The sequence below is a fragment of the Sander lucioperca genome, chromosome 19 (genome assembly GCF_008315115.2).
Source record: "Sander lucioperca isolate FBNREF2018 chromosome 19, SLUC_FBN_1.2, whole genome shotgun sequence".
In the NCBI taxonomy this organism is placed as follows: domain Eukaryota; kingdom Metazoa; phylum Chordata; class Actinopteri; order Perciformes; family Percidae; genus Sander; species Sander lucioperca.
In genome coordinates this window covers 18908661-18933193 of record NC_050191.1, presented here as the reverse complement: position 1 = coordinate 18933193, position 24533 = coordinate 18908661, and the positions used below count along the sequence as shown (strand labels likewise).

At 41.9% G+C, this 24533-nt stretch overlaps 1 protein-coding gene across 1 annotated transcript; it reads left to right on the top strand.

Annotated features, from left to right (window-relative positions):
• Positions 1–1061: 1061 nt before the first annotated feature.
• On the top strand, positions 1062–23068 carry ppp1r14c (protein phosphatase 1, regulatory (inhibitor) subunit 14C). The gene is made up of 4 exons (XM_031321920.2): positions 1062–1407; positions 17614–17697; positions 18123–18155; positions 20572–23068. Exons 1-4 carry the CDS (start codon positions 1174–1176, stop codon positions 20644–20646), a joined length of 426 nt encoding a protein of 141 aa, XP_031177780.1. The 5' UTR covers positions 1062–1173; the 3' UTR covers positions 20647–23068.
• Positions 23069–24533: the final 1465 nt, after the last annotated feature.

The window sequence follows — 24533 nt, the reverse complement described above, 5'->3', positions numbered from 1 at the left end:
ACTGAGAAATACAGAGCGTTTTGTGGAGCTGATACTTGATTAGCTTTGTAGCAACCCTTTGGCAATGGCTTGAATGTAACGGACATTCTTAAAATAAAAAGTTACGCACTGCTTTAAGAGTTTTGCTGTTGGCTAGGCTTACTTCAATTTTTTCAATAATTTTCATTTTCTCAATACTATGTTATGAAAATAGAGCTCCAATTGCCAGTGCATAATTATGTGTCACGTTTTTCTTTTATTGTTTTTGTATTTTAGTTGAACAAACATGATTTTATCCAAAAGTGAGAAATGCATACACAGATTAAGATACAGTTGCACAACTCTCTACACACATTTGCATGTTACAATAATGGCCCCATAAGATATGTAAATACTGTGTATATGATCAAGCTTATGCTGAGGATTTTCATACAGTAGCCTATCTATGTGGCAAAACCAAATCTTCTCCCGATGACCAACAGGTGGCGCAAAAAACTCTTCCTATGCCAGGCTAGAATCTTTGGGCTCAAAATTATTTATTTAAAAAAAGATGCTGATACTTTTAGACACATATGTGAATCACACAAACATAAATACTCAAAAGATGCATTTCAATGAATGAATAATAACATAAGGTGGCAGAAGAGCATGGCTAGAATTGGGAAAGAGCCTCTGCTCAAGCTTTCCAGCATCTGCTCGCTCTTCAGTGCGCGCTGGTGCACACACAGACAAGCACCGTTGAGGGAATTTGTCTGGTGCACTGCAAAAAATACCAACTATAAGAAATACTTTGACCACATATCACTATTTAAAGATCGTTTTCCTGCATAAAACAAGCGTTTGAGCCTGTGAATGGCGTCTTTCAGAGTCAAGTGTCCTCAATTAAAATAATAGAATGACTTCCCTCAATACTCTGCCAATTTGAGTTTTTTTAAGACCACTCCACAGAAGAGGGTTTCCTTTTTTAATGGAAACATCGATTTCAATTTTAACACGAGACAAGCGCCTCGGATGTTCATTTCTTGCAGTGTTCGCTCCGCCTTCTCGGCTGTCTCCGGCGCTGCGCTTTAAATAGCAGCTGTTTAAAAGCTCCTCACCATTCTCCTGTCTGCTGTGCAGCTCGCAGTCTCACTCAGCACAGCAGTACCCCACTCTTTCACACACTTCTTAAATAATAAGCCCTCGCATCCCGCAATGTCGGCCGCCAGCACCGAGACTAGCGCCCCGCTGCCCACCGCCGGCAGCCGCGTCTTCTTCCAAGGTGCGCCCGGAGTTGGCTGCGTGGGGTCCGGCCCCATCACCGGGGACGACCCGGTCCAGAAGAAACAGGGCAAAGTGACGGTCAAGTACGACAGGAAAGAGCTGCGGAAAAGACTCGTCCTGGAGGAGTGGATCATCGAGCAGCTCAGCGAGTTGTATGACTGTGAGGTGAGTGGGGAATACATCTTAAATCACACAGAATGACACACAGTGGAAATGGTCCAAAATACCTGCTTTATCAATTTGATGGGTTAATGGGTTTAACCCAACCGTAGGCTATATGTCAAATTTAGACTCACTTAATTTGACCGAGTTTACACTCCATGTCTGCCTTGATAGTTGCATTATCTGGATTCATCTCATGTGATTTTCGATGCTCCGATCCTTTGCAAAGGCGTCAGAATAAGGCCATATTTAAAGCGAACCCTAACATCCTTCATTAAGAGTTTAACGGTGTCTCTTTGTCCTCTGCAACACTGATACCTGGTGGATTATGGCCGAGGCGAGAATAGCAGGGGTGTCTGAGCGACACAAAAGCTGTTTGGTTTAATAATGTTGTTGGTCTTTACTCACTCTGACTTTGACACAATGTATTGTATTATCCGTTCTGTCGTTGAGAGAGAGAGAGAGAGAGAGAGAGAGAGAGAGAGAGAGAGAGAGAGAGAGAGAGAGATGGCTGGTTTACTTAAACCGAGAATGAGAAAGGTGAGAGAAACCGCACGGTTGCGCCTTTTACGCACCAGTCGCCTTGGTCTTTTTTGGATTGTGTCCATTTTCGTATTGTTTTTCTAAATCGGGTACTCCTCGAGAGCAAAGGGCCTGTTAAGAGGCCATGATAGTCGTTCAGTTTCCCTTTGAAGCAACGTTCTGTGCGTTTTCTGTCGGAATTAATTCCTCAGTCGTTTCTGAGGCAGATTTCTGACCCTTTAAACACTCTTCACCTTTCGAGGGATGATCTGTCGCCAGTCCCATCATTCTTTGCTCTCACGTTCACAAGTGGCAAGTATGTGTGTGTGTGACGGGGTCGCAGTGGGGGTTTGTGTGCATGCAGGTCTGAGTGTGTGTGGAGATAGATGGGGGTGCAGAAAGAAAGATATTCTATGGGTGATGTGTAAGTGCATGTATGAGTGTGCCCTATAGTATGCTGCTGGGGGATGGGGTGGACTGGAGGAAGAGGAAAGAAGGGCAGTGGGTTAAGGATGTGCTGATGCTGTGACTCTCATCACCAGCCAATCACCTCCTCTGTCTCTGACCCCCTTCCTCGCAACAGAGGGTCTGCACAAGCGCACACATATGCAGCACACATACACACCGCAGGCACACAGTTAGCCTGTCAACTCAGACTCAGCCAATCAGAGATGAAACAGGCGGTGTGAGCATGCATCCACACATGCCTGCACACATGAACCTGTCAAACTACACTATGGGGATGCATTTTATTTAAATATAAAGCTGTGTGTGTCTGTGTGTGTGTGTGTGTGTGTGTGTGTGTGTGTGTGTCTATGTGTGGGTACACATCATTGATGTGCATGTGGATGTTCATTTATGTGATATGCTGCATCTCTTACCGTAACTAAGATTGATTACAGTGTGCGTGCATGTGCAGAAGGGAAACCTGCACAAATCACAGCAGGACATTGAACGTCAACATTATTGTCTGTCCCAGTAGTTTGTCTGCTGATAGAGCATTGCAATGCAAATATCTCTTTCTCATAATGAATGCAAATAGGCTGTTTGCATGTGTGCAAAGCAATTACGATTTCCCGCAGCTCCAAAACTGCTTCCATCTACCATCACCGAAAGCGAATTGTCATCTATAAACCTAAGCTGCTGTTTTTACAGCTGTCGTCTTGTTTGCAATCTTCCTCCTCTCTTTCTAGTCCTGCTGCTGTGGTTCTCACTTAAGTTGAAAAGAACAGCATAGCCCATCTGAGTGTGGACTGGTTTACATTTCAAAGCCGGCTGAGCTCTTGGCTGTGTGTCAGTCTGCCATCAGCAGGTGCGCTTGATCTACAAGTCGTACGATACTTCCCCACGTGGATCGACTGAGCTATTTGATGTTGCGATAAGGGCTGGAGTGCATCTAGAGTCATATCTCGGTCGTGCAATATTTGGATCCAATGGATGTTAGCCTGTTATTTGTTTAATGCAAATGCATATAGCTCAATAGTCAAAAACGCGCTGTCTTGCTAGAGTCTTGCAGTAAGTCTCTAGCCCCATTGCTGGATGGAAATCAATCTTTTATTTCACTATTGTAGCATTACTGTTGAAAAAATACTCCACTGCAGACGTCCCTTTTTTTCCCTGACTTCAATCCAGATTTCAGGAGATATTCCCAGCAGCATGACACCTCCTCATATTATATCTTTCACACAGCAAATGGGATAATATGATAATCCCCCCCTCTCCAGTCTGAAATCATGCTGGTTGCTGCAATAAGCACAGTGTTGACTGGTGGTAGAAACACATACAAACTGGCTGCATTTCAGAGGACAGTAGGGAATGAAACCAGTACATCATTATTTTGACACGTTGTCACCGTGGTGCATTGTTAAGGCTTACTTTCATCTGTTCATCCATGAATAGATACATGACGGCAGTGTTTAAGCAGGTGGACTTTACTGCTTTACTGATGATGATGATCACATGAGTGTAAACAGGAAGTCACACTCCCTTCATGCCTGTTAACACCTCCATGTTCAGACCTAAGATAGACAAGGTGTGTGTGTGTGTGTGTGTGTGTGTGTGTGATAGAGGGAGAGACTGCTGATTTGGCGGTGCTGGTCTGGCTTAAAGGTCAGCTTCTGTATCGGTTTCATAAGAAAACCTGATATTACAGAGCATCACAGTGTGTTTGTGTGGGGGTGGAGGCCCTGTGATGATGCTGAAGGTAATGGAGTGCAGAAGAGGTTCAACTCAGATGAAACTGGATTTTGTTCTCAATAAAAGCTGGGTGAGAATCTCCGTTACCAATTTGTCCTGTCCAAAATATGTCTCAGGTCGTGGGTTGAAAAACCCAGGACAAACAAAGACCTAAAGTATACTCAAACAATACCTGCAAGTCCGAAACGCTCATCTCTTGCCGAGGGTTGATTGATACACCTCTCACTTTTGTATGCTAAATATGAAGCTACAGCTAGTAGTCAATTAGCTTAGCTTAGCTTAAAGCCTGGAAACAGGGGAAAACAGCTAGCCTGGCTGTGTCCAAAGGTAACTAATTAACACAGTATATATTTTTGTTTAATTTGTACAAAAACAAAAGTGTAAAGAAACAATTTGTTAGGAGGGGGTTTACGGAAAATTAGGTGCAGAGCCAGCTGTTTCCAGTCTTTATGCTAAGCTAAGCTAACCCTCTCCCAGATGTAGCTTCATATTCGGCGTACAGACATAAGAGTGGTATCAATCTTCTCATCTAAGTCTCTGCAAGAAAGCTAAAATAAAAACCTCCATACAATCGATGGAAGTTGTTGAGAAACAGACGTTGGTCTTTACTTGGTGTGTATGAGAGAGTCTAGCAGAGCGACAGAGATTGATAGAGTGGTAAATCTGACTCTGCAGTTTCATGTGTGTTTTGTTGGGGTGCATGCTGCAGAATGAGAGGAGAGAAAGAGAGATTCTGTAATGCCCTACTTTTTCATGGCTCTGCGTCAATAGAACCCCACTCAATGAAGCTTATTCATGTGTGCGAGCGCAGACACTGCCGACATACAGCGCTCTACCCCTTGGGCCTTGTGTGTGTTTGTGTCTGTCTCTGGCTTTGTATGGATGTGTGTAATTGAGGCGCTACATGCTTTTGTGGGTTGATTCCGCATCTCTTTGGCAGTTTTTGGGTTGGCGAATGGTTCCTTTTCCATGAATGGATGAGCATGAGCCCTTGAACTCAAATGTAACACACACACATGTGCATATTTGGACCACATAGAGCAAGAGGAACTAAGACATGGAGCATCTTCTCGTGGATAATACTAACTCTTAGGTCTGCTGCCCTCTTTCTCTCTAGATCATTCCCACAATATGGGGGGTTGGTTAATTTCCATACTGTTTTGTGTAGGAGGGCTGTCTCAAGGCAGAGTTTGTATGTGTGTGTGCGCGCAATGGACAAAGGAATGTGGGTTTTGTTGCTGACATAAACACTGACTTCTACTGTAGGTAGAAAAAAAACCCATCTTCATCTCTTTCTGTGCATCATTATCCCCTCTCCTCCCCCTGCTTTTCCCTTGCCCTTGTCAATAACATTCCCCTTCGCTCGCCTTTCATGTTTTTCTTGCTGAGAAGGAGGACGGCCGTGTATGATGTGAACCTCACTGGGCAGCAAAGGTGGAGGTGCAATTCAAGCCAAGTCATTAGCAACGTTCAATAGGTTTAAGAATAGCACGCTGGGGATAAACACACAAATATTGACACACAAAGGCATTGTGTTACCGTTAAGGTTATACTAGATATATACTATATCTACACATACTGTAGACATACATCTGTAAGCAGATACTATTGTATCATCTAGGATACTGTTATACTGCAGGTATATAAGGTGTGTCTTCATTATTAGCCCATTTAAATGTGCATCCATCAACTGTCAGAGGTGAATTCAGTGATCAATTGAACCCATCACACTCTGACTGATGACAGGAAGTGGGCTAAGCTTGATTACCTCATTATTTTGAAAATGGTGGCTCCCTGTTACAGCTCAGAGTCCATTTATAATCAGCCGAAAGAGAGCGAGGGGAAAGAGCAGTGAGGAAGTGTGGGAATTAAACTGAAAAAGAGGAAGAAACATACATGCACACCTTAAAAACTTATGGATATGGAATGGCCACCATTCATTTAAATACAGCCAGGCTGACAGATCCACCCCCAGTGGGAGACTTAGTCAATTGGATATTTGTTTTAATGGGTGACCCTGATGTGTTTATGGATCTGGTGGGGAAGGTCATTCTTGTGTTTGTTATCTCTGCTTGGCAGGGAAGACATTTATCTCCCTGCCATTTAAATTACATCGACAAAAATAGACGCTCACTTAGCGTCTGTGTCCGAGGAGCATGCGTTGACACATTTCACACAGCACCTGCAGACACATGCATCTGCTGCTAAACAAATCAGAGGTGTTGACAAGATGGCCTTTTAGCGAGCGGAGAGCCCCCAGCTGTTGAAACGGTTATAAACAGCAGAAAGGCGTCAAATGTCTATCTCAAAAGCAAAACAGGGTGCAAAGGTTATAATGTGTTTGTTCCCCTTTTTGTCATTCTCTCTACATGCTTCATTCCTGCAGTTATTCCCTACCCTTTCCCTCCTCTTTCTCGTCTCAACTTTCAACCCACCGGGACACCCACCCACCTGTTTTCTTATCCTCTTCCCTCTCCTCTCCCTTTTGTTCTGCTGTCATCCCTGTGGCTTTCCCATATATGGAGATTTGCCATTTTATGTCTGTAATTGACACTGTTAATCACATATGCCTTCCAAGTATACAAAAAGGTTTATTTGCTATATCGATAGTGTGATAACCTCGCCAGGAATGATGCCACCACAGAACACAGTGCTGAAATATATCATTACTCCAACATGTAATGAAATTATAAAATGATTTCATCTTCACCCTGTACGCTGTGTTTATGGCTTTAACTGTGATACTACAAGGATGTCATGGTGGTTTTTAGATGTTTCTACAAACTCCAGGGAGGCATATCAGTCTGTCTGCTGCATGGAAGAGAAAATAAAGATGGATAGGGTGGATAGGGTGAAAAATGAAACCTGTCTGCAGATTATTTACTTGAATTACAGGTCTTGCAAATAATGAATGAAATAGCCATCGAGTCTCAAGACATAGTGGTACGGAAAAAAAATCTAAATCTTAAAATGGCAAGTGCAATTGGCAAACATAATCGAGTGACATGCTGTGGAAATGCAAATATGGAAAACTGCTGAGACCGTGAAAGGTAAGAAATGTTGAATTTTCACACTCACACACTGACTTTCTTGTCTTCCTATGACATCCCCTCCCCCCCCATCCCAAGATGATGCAGTTAATCACTGGTTTCATTGTCGCCAGGCCGACACAATTTATAAACTGGCTGTGTACAAACACTGACTCACTCTCTGTGGTTGGCACTGTGAAAAAAGATGCAAAAACACTGTCGTCATTTACGCGTGTCTGTGAGAATGAGACTGAGGGAAAGACAGAGAGAAGGAAGATTATTGTTTTGACTTTCAAAGTCAGCGGGGTGTGTTCATGTGGGTGTGTAGTTTTCTTTGTATGTCTACCTTTGTATGTGAATGACTGTGCACATTTGGCAACGATGGATCCAATCAGTAAGGAAGCACTCTTATCTATTACATTTGTAATAGATAACATAATAATACCTTTTTCTTGGTAAGTTTAAGTTGGTTTATTGCTTACACTCTGTCCTCACAACAAAGGGGTTTCTAATTGCCTCAGAAATTTAATAAATCCATTAATTTGACTGGCTGACAGCATATGACCCTGGTGCTATTGACGTTTTAAGTCCAGTTTGGCTGGAAGCTTTGCTTTGCACTGAGAGCAAAGGTCCAAATGGGCCCCAGTTGTCAATACATTAGCCTCAGGGAGAAACTGTGCCTGGTAAACACAGTAAAATGAATCATGCGCCCCCGAAATCACAAAACTGTGAAATGGGAGTCACAAGACAGATGCTGACTGTTTCATGGTTGAATCCACAACAATACTTGGTCTGAGCTTTAAATCAGGATTTTGAATAAAGGAGGATGAGATGACTGTATGGGTTTTGACCTTGTACAGTTATAGCACAAGACAGCATGTGCACGTCAGCAGTGGCTAGACAAAGCTTTAAGAAAGAATTGTTTGAGGTGAATGTGAGATGCCAATAACGAGGCCTGTTGTCAAATCTACTGTTTATGCACATCAAGCTGCTTCTGATGTCTGGGTGAGTCTTCAGTTTAGTGACAGTGTCGTGGCATCTCTGCTGTTTGCAGATGATGTTGTCTTTCTAGCTTTAAAGTACATGATATTGTTCGATATTGTTTAAATATGGGGAAAATGGCGCACATTTTCAGACTTACCTGGAAGGCATTCAGTGTTGTACTCAGGTGTTTACATGGAAAATGGCAGATGTAGTTGTGTAACAAATTAAAAAAAGACAAAAAAAGAGAAAAGAGAAGTTCAAAGCCTGGCTCCTTTCCCACCTCTGCGCAGCTGACCAGTCACAGCATGAAGTAGGCATGGATGTCGGATAAAAAAAAAGAATTTCAGGAAATTACAGAAATGGACAGACACAGCCCCCCACAATTCGACTTCGGAAAGGTGTCAGGGTTTCCCGAAGTTATTCGACCATCCGACAAGCGCTTCTGAGGAAGCATACTGGCACCTTAGAGGCATAGCTAACCATCACTCTGTATCAATAAGTGAAAAGAATGTAAAGACGGATACTGTGGGGAATATAATTAAAGCACAATACGGTCTTATCACGTATTACACAATCCGACTCTTACTGTAACTTTAAATAAAAACACTACGCTATAGGTATCTACAGTGGGACTGTTGTTAACCACTTTTTAAGTGTGTGGCTTTCTCCCCAGATAATAATAGGATGAATGAATGAGGAGTACAATACCACACCTAGCTGGCCTGAGGAAAACGACAGCAGGGCTACTAAAAACCCTATTGTGGAGAAGCAACCACCACAATGAGCACTGAATGAATTAGACAATTACATCATTACATCAAAAATTCAGCCTGCAGAATTCTTGCTATTTTTTGACTGGAATTCTCCTTTGAGGATTTATTCCTCCCTCCCAACCCTCTCTTTCTACCGGTTTCTCTCTCTGATATACAATGTCCTCTAGAGTAGAGCTGAATCAGCGTGGGGAAGAGCTTTTGCTGCAGCAGCTAACTTTATCCAGTGAAGTCACATCATCCGTGCCGTATGGTTTCTGCAAATTGCATCGCCGGAGGGGGAGGAGGGAGGTGGTCCAAAACGAAGGAGGGAGAAAAGGGAGGGGGAAATAGCTATAGAAACACTTCTTCTTAACATTGCACCCTCTGTCGTTAGTGTTCCAAGTATACATGTTGTTTCCTATACTTTGTGAGACATTGTCCCATCCTCACCCTCCATTCTCTTAGTACAGTAGTTTCTCTCTCTCCCTCAGCTCACACAGTCTCCTAAGATGAATTTGTCCCTTTGATGTGACACAGCATGGCGGTGTAGTGAGAGGAAGAAAGCTGAGCTGTGAGGTTTTACTTTGTTGCACAATCCTCCTCTGCCTCATCATCACAGTGACCCACTTATCTGTGCGCTCTCCATCTCCCTGCATCTTATTTTCTCCCCTTATGTTTTCTAATTATTGCTCTCATACATAGCTCTCTTCAATTCTTTTCACTTTTGCAGTCTTGTTTACATCTCTGTTACTCTCATATCTTGTTATTTCATTGTTTGACTTATGGAATTATTTCCTCATTTGCTTTCTTTTCTTTGTTTCTTTTGTAATGAAAAATGATCTTTTTTAATGACTTTGACATTTTACTATTACAATTCCCCTTACTTATGTTTCTCTGCCAATTCTGTTTTTAATATTTCTCTATAATCTTTATCACTTGCATGCAGAGCTGTGATTAAAGAAGGCATGGTTGTTATTATTTTATTTATTCACTTTGAAAACTTTGCAGACTATGTATGTGTGTGTGTGCTCAATATTTTAGTTATGTGTTATGTGGGGGATCTGTCAAATTTGGCCACATTCTGTGTATTGCCGAGACACTTAAATAGGCTATACCATTACAGGCAGAGGCTCTTTGCACCATTCAAAAATAACCTCTCTCTCACTCTCTCACTCTCTCACACACACACACACACACACACACACACACACACACACACACACACACACACACTTAATCAGTTATATTTCCTCTCTCTAAAATAAAGTCTTCAACATTGCACATTCAACCTAGCTAGATTAACAAATAGGCATAGAGGCAAAAAGTTTAATTCCTGCAAGGTTTCATGTAACGGAAGGGGGTAGCCGACCTAGCAATACCGCTAGCAAGCTAATCTGCTAGCATGTTTGCTGCCCGCTGAGTAAGCTATTATAACAATATTATCTTATAGACTACACTGGCTTTGGGTTTGACTACGTTGTTTTATGTGTTTTTATTTAACAAAATTAGAAATTTAGGCCTACTGACAATATTTCAGGTGTTTCGGGTGTAGCCAGCGGATATCTGGGCCAAGGCTTCCTCTTCCATGCGTTGGTTATTGATAACAGTCCGATTAGCAACCAGATCCAGGTCCAGACGGCATTTTGGCTAATCACTATAAACAGATATCTGCATACGAATGCAGATAAAAAAAGCTATTAAAAAGCTCAATCGTCATCCGACGATATTTAGGTTCCCAGATTGCATTTTGGCCGATGTGTTCCGCCTTTTTTGCTCTCCACACAGACTGTTTACCTGCATACGTATGCAGATATCTGTTTATAGAGATTATCTAATCATTAACTAGATATTATCTAATTATTAACTGTAGATTGTGGACGTTTGTGCATGGCATACTTAAAATAAAACCTCAACAAAAAAATACTGAACCTGCCAAACATAATAATCTTACTATTGACCTAAGCAATTATCTCTTTGGGAAGTTTTTTAGCTGCAGTTCAATACAACTGGTAGCTCTAGTTCATGTAAGTAGGCTATGAATAGGAATAATCATGAATCACTTGGCCTGAGTGAAGTGATTCCCTGTCATCAGGAGTTTGACTCTTTGTTCGTGGGGAGTGTTTTGAATAGAGTATGAAAAGAGTTTGTGGTGAGTCAAAGGGTCGGGCCGCTTACATTACCTTTGATTCAGTTCACTGCAGTTAAACCAGACTGAGAACGCTGCCGGCTGCTTAGCTGTCAGTGAAAACAAGTCTGACACACATGCACACACTTTCTCTGCACAAACACAACAACAAACACACTGGCTGGCCTGTCTCGCTCTCTTTTGCTTGCTGGCTCTCACACGAAGTTGACTCAAAGTTGCCTTCATTACAACAAACACTTAGCTCCTTGTTATCTCTCTTGCACACACTATCGTCTACACATAGCATACACACTAACTTTTTCTTTTCCCGTTTTCATCGCTATGTCTTTCTTCTGCATTATACAAACAAATTTGCAACAAATGGTGCTTCTATTTGTCTCTAATACATATACACAAACATTCTTATTGCTTCTTAATTTCGCACTACTGTATATAGACGTTGTAAACTATACATACTACTATAATGTTGCCATTGCAATATTTTGGCACTCACTATATATCCCATAAAACATGTATTTTTAGGATGAGGTTCTGTATGAATGCTTTTTCAACAAGTGTCTACTGTCTACAAAACCAGCGCAAAATTAGATCTTATTTAGACTTATTTTGGTACTATTTGTAATGTATTCCTGTGAGTGTCTGCATCTTGCCTGTCCCTTTATGTCTCCTGGCATTGTGTACTGTCATTTTGTCGTGCTTCCACTGCTGGCAAGATGGAAAATGATTTTCCCCGGGGGCAGTGGGTGTGACCTCAACTATTTCAGGCTCTCAATCACCAGCAGGACGGTGGCAAGTTCAGTGTTTATCGTCATGTTAAGTGTGTATGAGTGTGTCCATTCTTGTCATTGCATGCAGTGTATTTGCCACAGTACGGTACTTTCTCACAAGCTCCACAGAGAGACAAAGCCCTGTGGTGAGCATTTCTCTGACTGATGGTGGCAAACACTTTGTGTGTGTGTGTGTGTGTGTGTGTGTGTGCGCGCGCGCACGTGCGTGTGTGCGCGTGTGTGTAGATTTGCACGTCATTGGCGATTGCCTGCAGTCATGCTTCACACACATAGGCCATGCATGCCCTAGTCATCACCAATGACAGTGACAGAGGGTGATGGACTGCCTGCTTTCAAGTGGAATAGTCTCTCTCACTCACACACACACACACACACACACACACACACACACTATAGATTCATCTGTATTATTAGGTTAAAGTTTCTCTCTGTAGCCCAGGCAACATCAACTGGTGGCCCGCGGGCCACATCCGGCCCGCCAAAGCGTTTAGTCTGGCCCGCAGAATAATCATGGATTCAGAAAATGTGAAGAGGAAAAAATGCATTCTGTTATTTACCATTTCAAGCATTTACAGCAGGTAACATTACACAGGTAGAGCACAAACCCAGCCCCTGTATTTGCATCTCTATTCACATGCCGGGATTCTGCACAGCGATGCCTGCACTCCACACACACAGCTGAGCCGAGATGTGTGTGCGTTAAAACTACCTGACTGGAAACGATACAAAGAGGATAACCAATGGCCGCTGGGGCAGATCAACTCACGCTAGTCTCGTTACTGTAAGTAGGCTACAATAAAACCTTTGTGAGTAAAAAGTCAATACTTATCAATGCACTCACCTGTAAAGACAGGCATAAACATGTAGAAAGCGATATTTCAATCTGCTCCGTCTGCTCAGTCCACTCTTGTCCACCGCACTGTTTTACGCGAACACAGCTCTACTCTCAAATAGAGAATTTTTACAAACAAGCTAAAACAAAAGATGTCTGTTTGTAGTCTAACTGTTTATCTTAGTTTGCTGGGAATCTTGAAATTTGGACAAATTCTTATAAATTTAACCGCTGGCTGAACGAGCCATCCTCTCCGCTGGAGCGGTAACCTATGGATGTATTATAAGACCAAAACAGATGCATGTGGCTACTTAATATGCACGTGAATGATGCGATCGTTATGTTCGCGTTCTTCATTGTTGATGATGATGCTGGTTGTATTATTTTGCAACAGCATCGTTTCATTGCAAATGGGGCATACATGACGAATGCATAGCCTGCTTATCAGTCCATTCATCATTCACCATTACCTGACAACAGCCATTTCTTTCTGCAAGCATTTTCTACCAATCAGGACGCTGCATACTACAACCATGTTTCCCACAGACATTAACCATCACTCCTCAGTGAACTGCTTCCTAGTCTGAGATCTTTTTCTAGTTAAAGAGCTAGTTATCATTATGGAGTTTCCATGTTTTTTAGGAGTTTGCTCACACTAATACATGTAAAAAAAAAAAAAAAATATAGCATTAATTCGGTAAGAAAGTGAAAATTTCATACAAGAATAGGCGTATTAGGTATAAATTTATTTTATTTTCTTTATTTGTAAGTCCGGCCCCTGGAGTGTCTGCTTAGAAACATTCTGGCCCTTGAAAAAATGTAGTTGATAACCCCTGCTGTAGCCTATGGAACTCAGCAGACCACAGTGTGTGAGCAGTACACCACTCACTGTTTTTTTTTGTTTTTATACATCTTGTATCCTCTTTTTGGCATTCATGACCGAGGCCATGATCTCTGTGCTCTGTTCACATTTCAGAACTGGCAGGTAGCTGCTGTCAGGTGTAAACAAGCTGACCTTTGAAGAAGGAGCAGCCGTAATGATTCGTTCTTGAAATTCTAGTTTGGATCTCTAATGGGTTTCATCTGTCCTAAGGGAATGAAACCTGCTCGAACTCGTCTGTCGACATACACGCCGACTTTCTTATGCCAAGTGGCGTGTTATCTGTACGCATTTTGAGCTATCTGTGTGTATGCCATGTTGCGTGTTATCGCCGTCTTGCCGTGTTATCGCGAGAACAACGTGTTATCGCGAGAAGAAAGCTATGGTTGAGTTTAGGAAAAGAAGAACCGGTTGGGTTTAGGAAAAGAAAAACGGGGTTGGCTTTAGTAAAAGAAGAAAGCGACCGTTGAGTTTAGGAAAAGAACAACAGGGTTGGCTTTACACAAACAAGAGAGCGAGGAAACGCCACACGTGGGACGCGATTCCCGGTCTCCTGGGTGAAAGTCCTGTGTTTTACCCACCCCACACCCCAACCAACCTCCCTACGTGGATTTTTGCCATTTCATACTACTCCCTACAGCGTAAATTCACGCACAATCGCAAGTTAATGTAAGTCAATGGAGGCCAAACGGCGTTGATAAACACGCTAAAATGAGAGTATGTGTCTTTATAACACCCCAATAATGGCATACGAATTGTTGTATCATACATACGTCACTTCATGAGATTAGTCTGCCTGCCTTGTTCCATGATCCAAATTTTCTTTCACATCAACTTCTCTGATGTTTTTTATCATTTGCATATAACCTCAGTCCTCTGGTTCCACAACGCACACACATCTATACTAATAGATGAGGGGCTTTTGTATGTTCTGTAACATTCCCTCGTTTCTCCACCTTACTTTTTTGTTTCCTTAATGAGGGGGGATTTCAGAGCGAGACCCTCTCGCTAAGACGCGGAGAGAGATTTCAAAGAAAGAGGTTGAAGGGGACGCTTGTCTGTAGAGAGACTGAGATGCTTAAAATGCAGGTTGTGTAAATGCCTCTTAACGGCTCAGGAATGGTGATTAAGGTGGGGTAGCATTGTGTGCAAATGCCTGTGTATGAGTGCCAAGTGTGTGTGTGTGTGTGTGTGTGTGTGTGTGTGTGTGTGTGTGAACAAATTCAAATGAGATATGTGCACAAGGTGTGAGTGTCACTTATGTCATGTGGGATTTTTGAGGTAAGTTCTCTGTGTTTACTGCTTGAACCAGAAGCATATACTGTACATTCCTGCTGTTTTTAATTTGCATCCTCACAGTTAAGGATTGATATGAAAAACTCCAGTTGGAAATTCATCTGTAGTCATGCTGTCAAACACAGAGCACATAATGTACCACTCTTGCCACTTGTCTTACTTGTCTTTGGTATTGTAAATTCAAAGGTATAATTGTGAGCTAATTCTATTCTGTGCACATCAATCATCTTTAATGCTGAGAGCTAAAATCAAATTACCAGTGCACGCTCCAGGCAAAAGCATAGAGGAGCCCTCTGAGAGCACGCACGCACGCACACACACACACACACACACACACACACACACACACACACACACACACTGCGTTTCACTATCTTTGTGGGGACCTGTCATTGACATAATGCATCCCCTAGCCCCTTACCCTAACCTTAACTATCACAACTAAATGCCTAACCATAACCTAATTCTAGCCCTTTAAAGTTGCATTTTGGCCCCACAAAGCTGTCCGGACCGCACAAGTATACTGGACTCCCGGTTTTTGGACCCCACGAATATAGTTAAACAAGACCACACACACACACACACACACACACACACACACACACACACACACACACACACACACACACACACACACACACACAATACTATTTAAAACTGGAAAATGTTTTAGCCTGGGCAAAGGGAACCAGGGACCATCCATGCATCAAAAATGGTATTAAAGTATTTTTCACTGCCGAACAAGGGTGTTCAGTCTAAAATAGCAATATGGCATCATGACTTCGCGTAAATGTACATGCCACTTTCCTAAAGCCAAGTGGCGTGTTATCTGTACGCATTTTCAGCTATCTGCGTGTATGTCTACGCTGTATACAGCGGACGGCAGTCTGCAACGTCACAACGTAAACACACACGCCACTTTCTAAAGCCACGTGGCGTGTTATCGCGAGGCTACGTGTTATCGCGAGGCTACGTGTTATCGCGAGGCTGGGTTTTGAAAACGTCACACGCGGGTTGGGTTTAGGAAAAGAAGAACCAGTTGGCTTCAGGAAAAGAATAAAGCTACGGTTGGGTTTAGGAAACGAGACACGCGCTTTGGGTTTAGGAAAAGAACAAACGGTCCTCCCTACGCAGATTTTAGCCGTTTCATACCACTCGCTACGGCATCAATTCACACACAATCGCAAGGTAATGTAAGTCAATGGAGGCCAAACGGCGTTCATAAACATGCTAAAAAGTGTATATTCGTCTTCATAACACGCCAATAATGGCATACGAATTGGCGTGTCATACATACGCCACTTCATGAGATCAGTCTGATAATAGCCCTTCTTTATTTTGGTGTAGGTTCAACAAGTTGAATTGAACCATTGAACCCATTTTTGATCATCGATGGCATGAGAAACTTTCAAACAACAACAAAACCTTTATATATACAAAGTATGACCGGCGTATCATCAGCCAGTTATTTACTGTGGCAGTCAGCTGGTGTGAATGCATTTGCTGGAAACAGCGGAGTGTGGTTTTATATGGTCATGGATTAGTGAAAGCCATTATGTATCAACCAAATACCAAATCAATAAGCTGAAAGAGATCTAATAACCTAAATAGCTGAAGAGTTGGGTGTTGATTCTCAGTGGGATTATAAAAAAAACGGCAAAAATAAACTAAATGGAGCTTGGACATGGCTCTTCATTTGAACCTGACTGCACTGATGGAAGGAGCTGCTGAATAGCCAGGAAGACAAGAACGTCCATATTGGAAAATTCTACACAACTCCAAAATACGTTCAGTATCAAAGTCCAATGCCTACATTTTTAAATTGCTTGCTTTTGCTTGATATTTGATATTGGTTATGGTATTACATTTAACTATAAGGTAAGGCCACTAAAACACTTGGTTAAAGTTAGGAAAAGATGATGGTTATGGGTAATAAAAAGGCAAATATAATTGCATGTCTGCAATGGAACGCAAATGGTATGGAAGTCCCATTTGCTACATGCCCATTCACCTTCACTTCCCACCTCACTACATAAAGGGCACGCTACTTCCTGCATTGACAATTAATGTTGGCATTGGATATAACTTGTGAGGTGCGGATTCATCCGATATGGATGCATTTCTGAGTAATATTGGGGTGAAATAGCAGAGTCCATTTTGCTGCAACCATGCAGTATGTTGTTACTGAGCAGTTCAGCGGTTGGTAAAGGCAACCACTTGGATGAAGAAACTGCAGTTGCACATGGTTTCTTTGGCTTTAATTCCCAGAAGGGAGACTTTGTAAGATATATTATGTGGTAGCTGGGAGGAAAGGGTTGATCCTCCCTGCGTGCCTCTTTTGCACAAGCCCTGTGGTGAAATAAAATGAACCGGAGGAACACAGGACCTTTGAAGTGGTGTTGAGCAGAACACAGCCTCTAACCCCCGAGCCACTAAACGGCCCAGCCCCGGCAGCGCGGCATAGCACAATGACATTTCCATGTGATGTCTGCTCCTGATAGGCAAATATACGTTCGGGCTGTTTGGAGCTTGGAGTGCAGAGACGTGGAAACAGTGTTTTAAATAAAGAGGTGAAATGAAGGAACTGAAAGTGAGAGAAAGTGTGTATTTGGGGTTGGCTTTGGTGAGGGGTTAGAGTCTAAAAAAAGAAAAAGGGTGTAAAAACATGAGTCAGTGCCTCAGCGTTTTGTTATTTCCTCTCCTCTTGCTGGTTTTCATGTCATTGTCTTCGTGACATGAATCTGTTTTAGCAGCTCACTAACCAAGAGTGTTTTTGTGTTTCAGGAGGAAGAGATGCCAGAGGTAGAGATAGACATAGACGATCTGTTGGAGGTCAACAGTGACGACGAGAGAGCCAGCAAACTGCAGGTATGCTTCTGAGACTGTGTGTCTGTCTCTGTGCCTACACATCATCTGAATACACATTAAGAGCTAGACAGCATGTTTACTAGATGAGATGAAGCCAAATCCTCACTTTGTAGTCAAACTTCTCATGTGACTGCTTTGCATGCTGGTCTATTGAGTACAGTATGTCAGTGGAGAAATCGGCATTGCTGCCTTTTTTACTGTAGGATGGATTTCTCTCTGTATGATTCTTAATGCCGGTGCATTCAAAGACACTCTTGTTTGATTCTGGCAGAATGATAGCAAAGCCTGACATCATGCTCACCAACCACTGAAAAACCAAATTGTACATTAACTTTACATTTTGCCTTAGTGAATAAAAAAAGAAAAATCCAAGAGCTGTCAAGACCATCAACAACTCTGTTTCCCCTGTTTTGCTTTTTACACAGGAATCATTAATAGACTGCTACAAACCAACAGAGGTGAGTGTGTTTGGTGTCTGTCATACCATGAAATGCTCAATATCACTGGCCCAGCAGCTTGTGTGTAGATAGACATTATTAATGCTCACATGCACCATTCGATTTGCAGTATATAGAGCACTGTATGTTGAAGCATCATGCCCCACATGTGTATGTGTGTGCTTAATTAATTTCTTGTGACATTCGCATTAATTTTCTCTTTCTACTGTCATCCTGACCTAAATACGATGAAAGGTTGAAAGGACTTCTTACAAACACACAAAGCTGTTCGCAAAATAAATGTGTACACACACACTAAATTTGTTTACTAGTTAAGGGATTTGAGTGTGTGTGTGAAGGTGAGTGTGTGAAGGTGAGTGTGTGTGTGTGTGTGTGTGTGTGTGTGTGTGTGTGTGTGTGTGTGTGTGTGTATAGAAGTCTTAAGCGTTTGGGTTAGGGTGAGGTGGGGTTAAGCCTAGACTCCCCATCTGTCGTCTGCGTGTGTGTGTGTGTGTGTGTGTGTGTGTGTGTGTGTGTGTCATTAGGTCAGACTGTGACCTACAACACCTACAAGGTCACTGGTATCCAAAGCTACAGAAGTGTCCAATCAGGTTGACAGATGCCAATATGTCTCACACACACACACACACACACGCACACGCACGCACACACACACACACAGTAAGAGAAAGGAGTAGCACAGATGCCAATTTGTACAGAATCCCACAGAGAAGGCATCAGCTGGGGATAGACAGTGAAAGACAGACGCAATGGAGAGAAATGTGACAAAGGTAGGGAGTGATGGAGGGAAGATGAAAAAAGGAATGAGAGCACTGTTAGAAAAAGGGGTAACACTTTACTTAAAGGTATCGACTAAGAGTGACATCACACTGTCATGAACACATGACAGTGTGATGTCACAGTCATGACACATGAACCCTAACCTTAACCATAACCCTAACTTGTCATGACAAAAACCAAATGACACTTACTAAAAGAAGCGTTATGTCATAACGTTTATGACTTGTTTATAATGTTTATGACACGTTCATGACAGTGTCATGTCACTCTTATTTAGATACATTCAAGTGTAACCGAAAAAAGGTACATCATCAGTAATTGGGTCATGAGCAGAGTCATCCCTGATATAATGAGGGGGATTATATTCCAACATTTTCTCCACCTCAGTCAGGCCTCTATACAACCTCTTGCTTAAAAGATGTGGGTTCTTTGTCCTTCTTCCTTACTGACTTAGTTTCTTCATAATCTAGTTTTTCTTTATTGTCATTTAAAGGGCAAAACCACCATAATTCAGTATGTTGCTCTACAGTTATTAGGGGTGGTACGGTTCACAAAATCCACAGTTCGGTTCGTATCACGGTTTTAGGGTCACGGTTTTCGGTTCTTGTTATTTTTTCTTTTAATCTTTAACACTCCAGAAATATACTTCAGCATATGATATATAGCTAAAATTAGCATATTGACTCTATGTTGCACAATACATGCACACAGTGGCAGTTCTATCTATTGTTTTATTTCCACTGTCATCACAGGTAACATGAAATCCAAAATGTTCCCACACACCAGACTATATACGACGCTAGCGCATCCTCCAACTCCGGGCAGCCTTCCTTATCTCTCCCACTTGACATTTCTCCATGTGACGTGACCTGCAGCAGCAGCACTCCGCACTCCACACCCCACTTGAGGACTGGTTGGCTTGGCGGCTCTCAGAATCTGACGAAAATCTTTTAAACTGACCTTTGTCGATCAAAAAAGCAGACCGATTCAGCAACTGTATGGCCTATTTCTCGCTTAAAATGTTTTCAGAAACACTTTTCGGTGAACTATTTTTGTAAAATACGAGATCGTATTCAGAACGAGACGCCATTAGAGTCTGTTTTGAAATTCGGGAGCAGGAAGAACAATGTGACGCATTCGTCCAATCAGCTGCCATGTGTTGCGTTCGTCACGCTCATCCCCCTTGTCGTTTCCAGTAAGTGTTTTAACATAGATGTATAAAGTGGGCACTACGGCAGTAAGTGGTTAGTGCACATTAACGGTGTACTGACGAACCGTGCGACACACACACACACACGCTCCGAACCAAGACAAGCGAACTGAGCGGTTCGGATGTTTGAACAGTTAAGCAGGACCCATCTTCGGTCGATCACATCCCATCCAAGCCATCACACAAATAAAAGCAGGACACTTTTGCCTGCTTTAGTCTGGAAAATCAAATAGAAACGGAAGATAGCTTGTGGACATCTAAAGATTCAAATTATGGTCTTCTTCTTTACTGGGAGCATTTACTGTTATAATCCGATTTTATAACTTTGTTGCATCTTAAACCATTAAAGAAAGAAACATGATCAACTCTGGTGTGAATGGGTGTGTGCAACGTTTGTCTAACTCTTTTTTCCTCTCTTCCTTGCAGGTCTTTGTCCGCGAGTTGCTGGGCAGGATAAGGGGAATGAGAAAACTCAGTGCGCCAACTAAGAAGGGCCTATAATGGCTGTGATTTCAACTATCAATCAACCATAAACTCATCTCAGCTCCACCTACTTAACCCACTCAACCTGGACTGTCATCACTCAGAAAAACGTATCTAAACATAACAGCATTACTAACTATCCTGCAATTTGCAAACAGGCACCATAAACTCCATGCATATAGCACTAGTCATTCTTTTCACAATCACGTAGAACAACAAGGTGTATTATAATATTTGACTGTTGAAAGGTACGTAAGCAAAACAGAGCCAACATGGTTAAATAGCATTACAGCCACAATAAAATGTCATGCCTTGGAACGTGCCAGAACTGCAACTGTGCTTTAACACGAATACCACCTTATTCCACATTTCAGAGCCATGTTACAATCTGATGCTGTAATCCCAACAGGCATATAGCATAAAACACCAACAAAAACGGAGGTGGTAAAAAAATGTTTGTACTGCAGTAGGTGTGAAATTAACTGAAGCACTATGTAAACACGGTGCTTCATGGTTTTGTCATTTTTTTACTGAGGTATTTTGCTGTTACTTCTTTTAAATAAAATGTACTGTATGTTGCCATTTATTGTTCATGTGATTGAAATGTGGTCTTCAACAGTTTTCATTTTTCCTACTTTAAAGTCACCCTGCTTATTCTTACTCCGTCAGTGCTTGCAAATGTAAGGGAGCTCTGTAGTTTTATTTTAAGCTCAAGGCGTTAATACATCAAGTACAAGTATTTACAGTGATGTGTAAACTCTGGAAAGAGGAAAAGGGATATTTTTGCAAGTTAGGCTAAAATAGTGTGAAGATTTTTGCTTTTTACCCACTGTTCTAGAATACTTTTCACTACAGCAAGGCATGATGGGTGTTGCAGTTCTTGTGTAAAACACCTATATGATTGGCAGCCTTTCACTTATAATGTTATGCAGTGTTCTCTCCATCAGTATACATATCAGTTGGTCATTTAGGTTTAAACACAAAGCCCATACATTGCAGTTGTTTCTTACACTCTGGCTCACTTAACCCTGCTAACTTGCCTCTCTAATAGTGGTTGATGTTGCCTTTAAGGACATTCAGGATCAGTTCACTTTTATTCTCAGCACTGAACCTTAACAACCTAAAAGGCAAATATGGTTGAGTCAGAACCTGAGGACAACTTGAAACTTTGACACTGAAACCTGTCAGGTCCTGTAAGGGAAGGTGTGCCAAAACTGGGAGTATTACATAAAGCATTTCCACAGAGATTGTTTGTCAAGTTTGTGAAACATCTTCAAGGGGACGGGGAATTTTAAGATGATTAAAACTTTTCCAGGTTGCAGAAAATATGTTGTTATTGCATAATCCCAGGTTTGAGAGGTGGATTTAGTTATATACTGTTGTTAATGTGCACCAACACATTCTAAAACCTGTAAGCTCTGGTACAATCATGACTCTGTTATGGGGTTGGGCCCGGTTTCACTTCCGAGCAGTCAATTGAGTACCGACCGGAATAGAGCAGACCTAAACCTGCCCTACGATATACCCTCAGCTGCCAAAGACAAAAGCAGGGCAATGTTTGATTTTAACATAACACTTGCAAAGCACCCGTCTTGCATGCTAAGAACAGAGAAAAAAACACTAATAAAGAGTATAGATATTATGAACTTATAATCAAGCAAAAACTACTTTTTTGACTTAGCTACCATGTCTAACTTTATAGAACTTTTTGTGTTGAAACAACGTGAAGGTCACGTTGGAGAGAATACAGGAACATTTTAAAAATGGTGCTGTTTTTGATATTTTTCCCAGGTTTTGGTTGTATAAAACACAATTTCACTGTCAATTGATGCCAGAGAAATGTGTCTGAAAGAAACGTGTCTGTATTATTTAAGGGGTGCATACAGTCTAAAGTGGCGTCCTCTTTGCATTTCCGTTCCTCAATCTGGACTGGGCTGGATGGGTGTCAACACACTCAGCTAGCAATGGTTAATTTGTATGAAAAAGATCATGTGTTTCTAGATCAGTGAAGTGAAAGGAAAATGTGAAGAGGAAGCCATTATAGGCAACTACATCCAGGTCTCAAGTCGAGGTACTCTTTAGGATTTTCTCCGTCAAGAAACAGTTCAGGGGCAATAGGCTGATATTTTATAATTTATGGGATTTCATGTGGAGAGTATTTTGAAAGTGTCCATACTAGAAAGCTTTACGTTTGCATGTATTTTTAAAGTCGCATGTTGAGGGGAACATTTTGTTGGCCCAAACGTTTTTATTTTACAAAATAAAACACTTTCCTTTTTATACCTTTATTATTATTATTAAGACTAAAATATTCAGTTTTTCAGCTGCAGATTTTTTTCTGTACATCCACAATTAGCGTTCTTGTTTTTAAATTGTAATGTGGTGTGTGGTTTGTTTTTGCTGAAAATAAAAATGCAGAAGGACTGTACTGTTTAAACATGCCATTCCGGTGTGTTTTTTGTGTTCGTTTTTTTATGGGTAAAGGATGTGTCTTTGTGCCAAGAGTTAGATGAGAAGAGCAATACCACTCTCACGTCTGTCTGCTCACTAATTAACACACTATAACATATTTGTTTAAACTGTACATAAACCTAAGTGTAAAAATGACAAGTTCCCGTTTCCCTCCCCTGTATTTTAGTCTTTATGCTAAGCTAAGCTAAGCTAATTGGCTGCTGGTTATAGCTGTATTTAGAGGACAGATATGAGCGTGCTATTGATAATTCTATCTAATTCTAAGCCAGAAAGGGAATAAGCATATTTCCCAAAATATCATTTGTGTGGATGTGTTGAGTGTGTGTGTGTGTATGTGTGTATGTGTGTATGTGTGTGTGTGTGTGTGTGTGTGTGTGTGTGTGTGTGTGTGTGTGTGCTTTCACATGCCTGTGTTTCTTCACAAGGGCCATATTAGAGCATGGTGGTTGCCAATGTGTTCAGTGCCATACAATGTGGCAGTAGTTTAGTAGGACAGCCCGGTCTGATTCTGTAAAGAGCTCATCAGGGTATGACATTATTGCTCAATGTGCGCATGAGTAGCCTTTCTCTGCAGCATGTCTAGCCCCATATGGACTAGCCTACTGTACATTGTTGCAAGGTAGAGAGTGTTAATTGATCTCAGATTTAAGAGGGTGCAAAGAAAGAATAATCACATTGAAACTTAAATGTTACATCACAAGTCAACCTCACTGCAAATCAAAGCTCAAACATTTTAATTTCTAAAGGTAAGTCATGTGGAAGAATATAGGCCAGTTTACAGAGACAGACAGCGAGAATGACACACTTAGTGAACGTCCCACAGCTTTTATTCCCACAGAGAACGTGATAATGAATGTCTTCTGATTCACTCACACACATTCCCAAACAGCCTCGTGGATTTCACTGCAGGAAACAGAATTGCACACACATACTGCATGTCGGGAGGAACAGAAAGCCAAAGCGGTGCCAGCACGGCTGTGCAGTGCAACAAGGCTGTGTGTGCCTTTAAATTCCATGACCCACTTTTCACAGCTGGGGCTGGCTGGCAGGGAGCGCTCGTGCACGCGGCCTTGAATAATTGGGACTGCAAGGTGAATGTGAGGAGAATAGTTAAGGACGGGAGCATCCCCCTCCCCGACAGCCAGAGCGCCCGGATCAGTCAGCTGGCTGCACACCAGCAAATCTCACACCAGCTTCGTCGCTGACGGTCATGGTGTTTCAGACTATTATAACTGGTGTAAATCTAGACAGTTGTTTGACAGAAGAAAGGAAATTGTATGGATGTATGAATTGAAATGAGAGCAAAGAGGGGCCATTTTATGAGCTGTCAATGGCTATTACTGTGTAAAGCCACTGTAAATTCCCAATGAATACAACAGCAACACATCATATCTCTTAATGTGAAATAGCCCAGCAGACCCTAGTCTAAATCT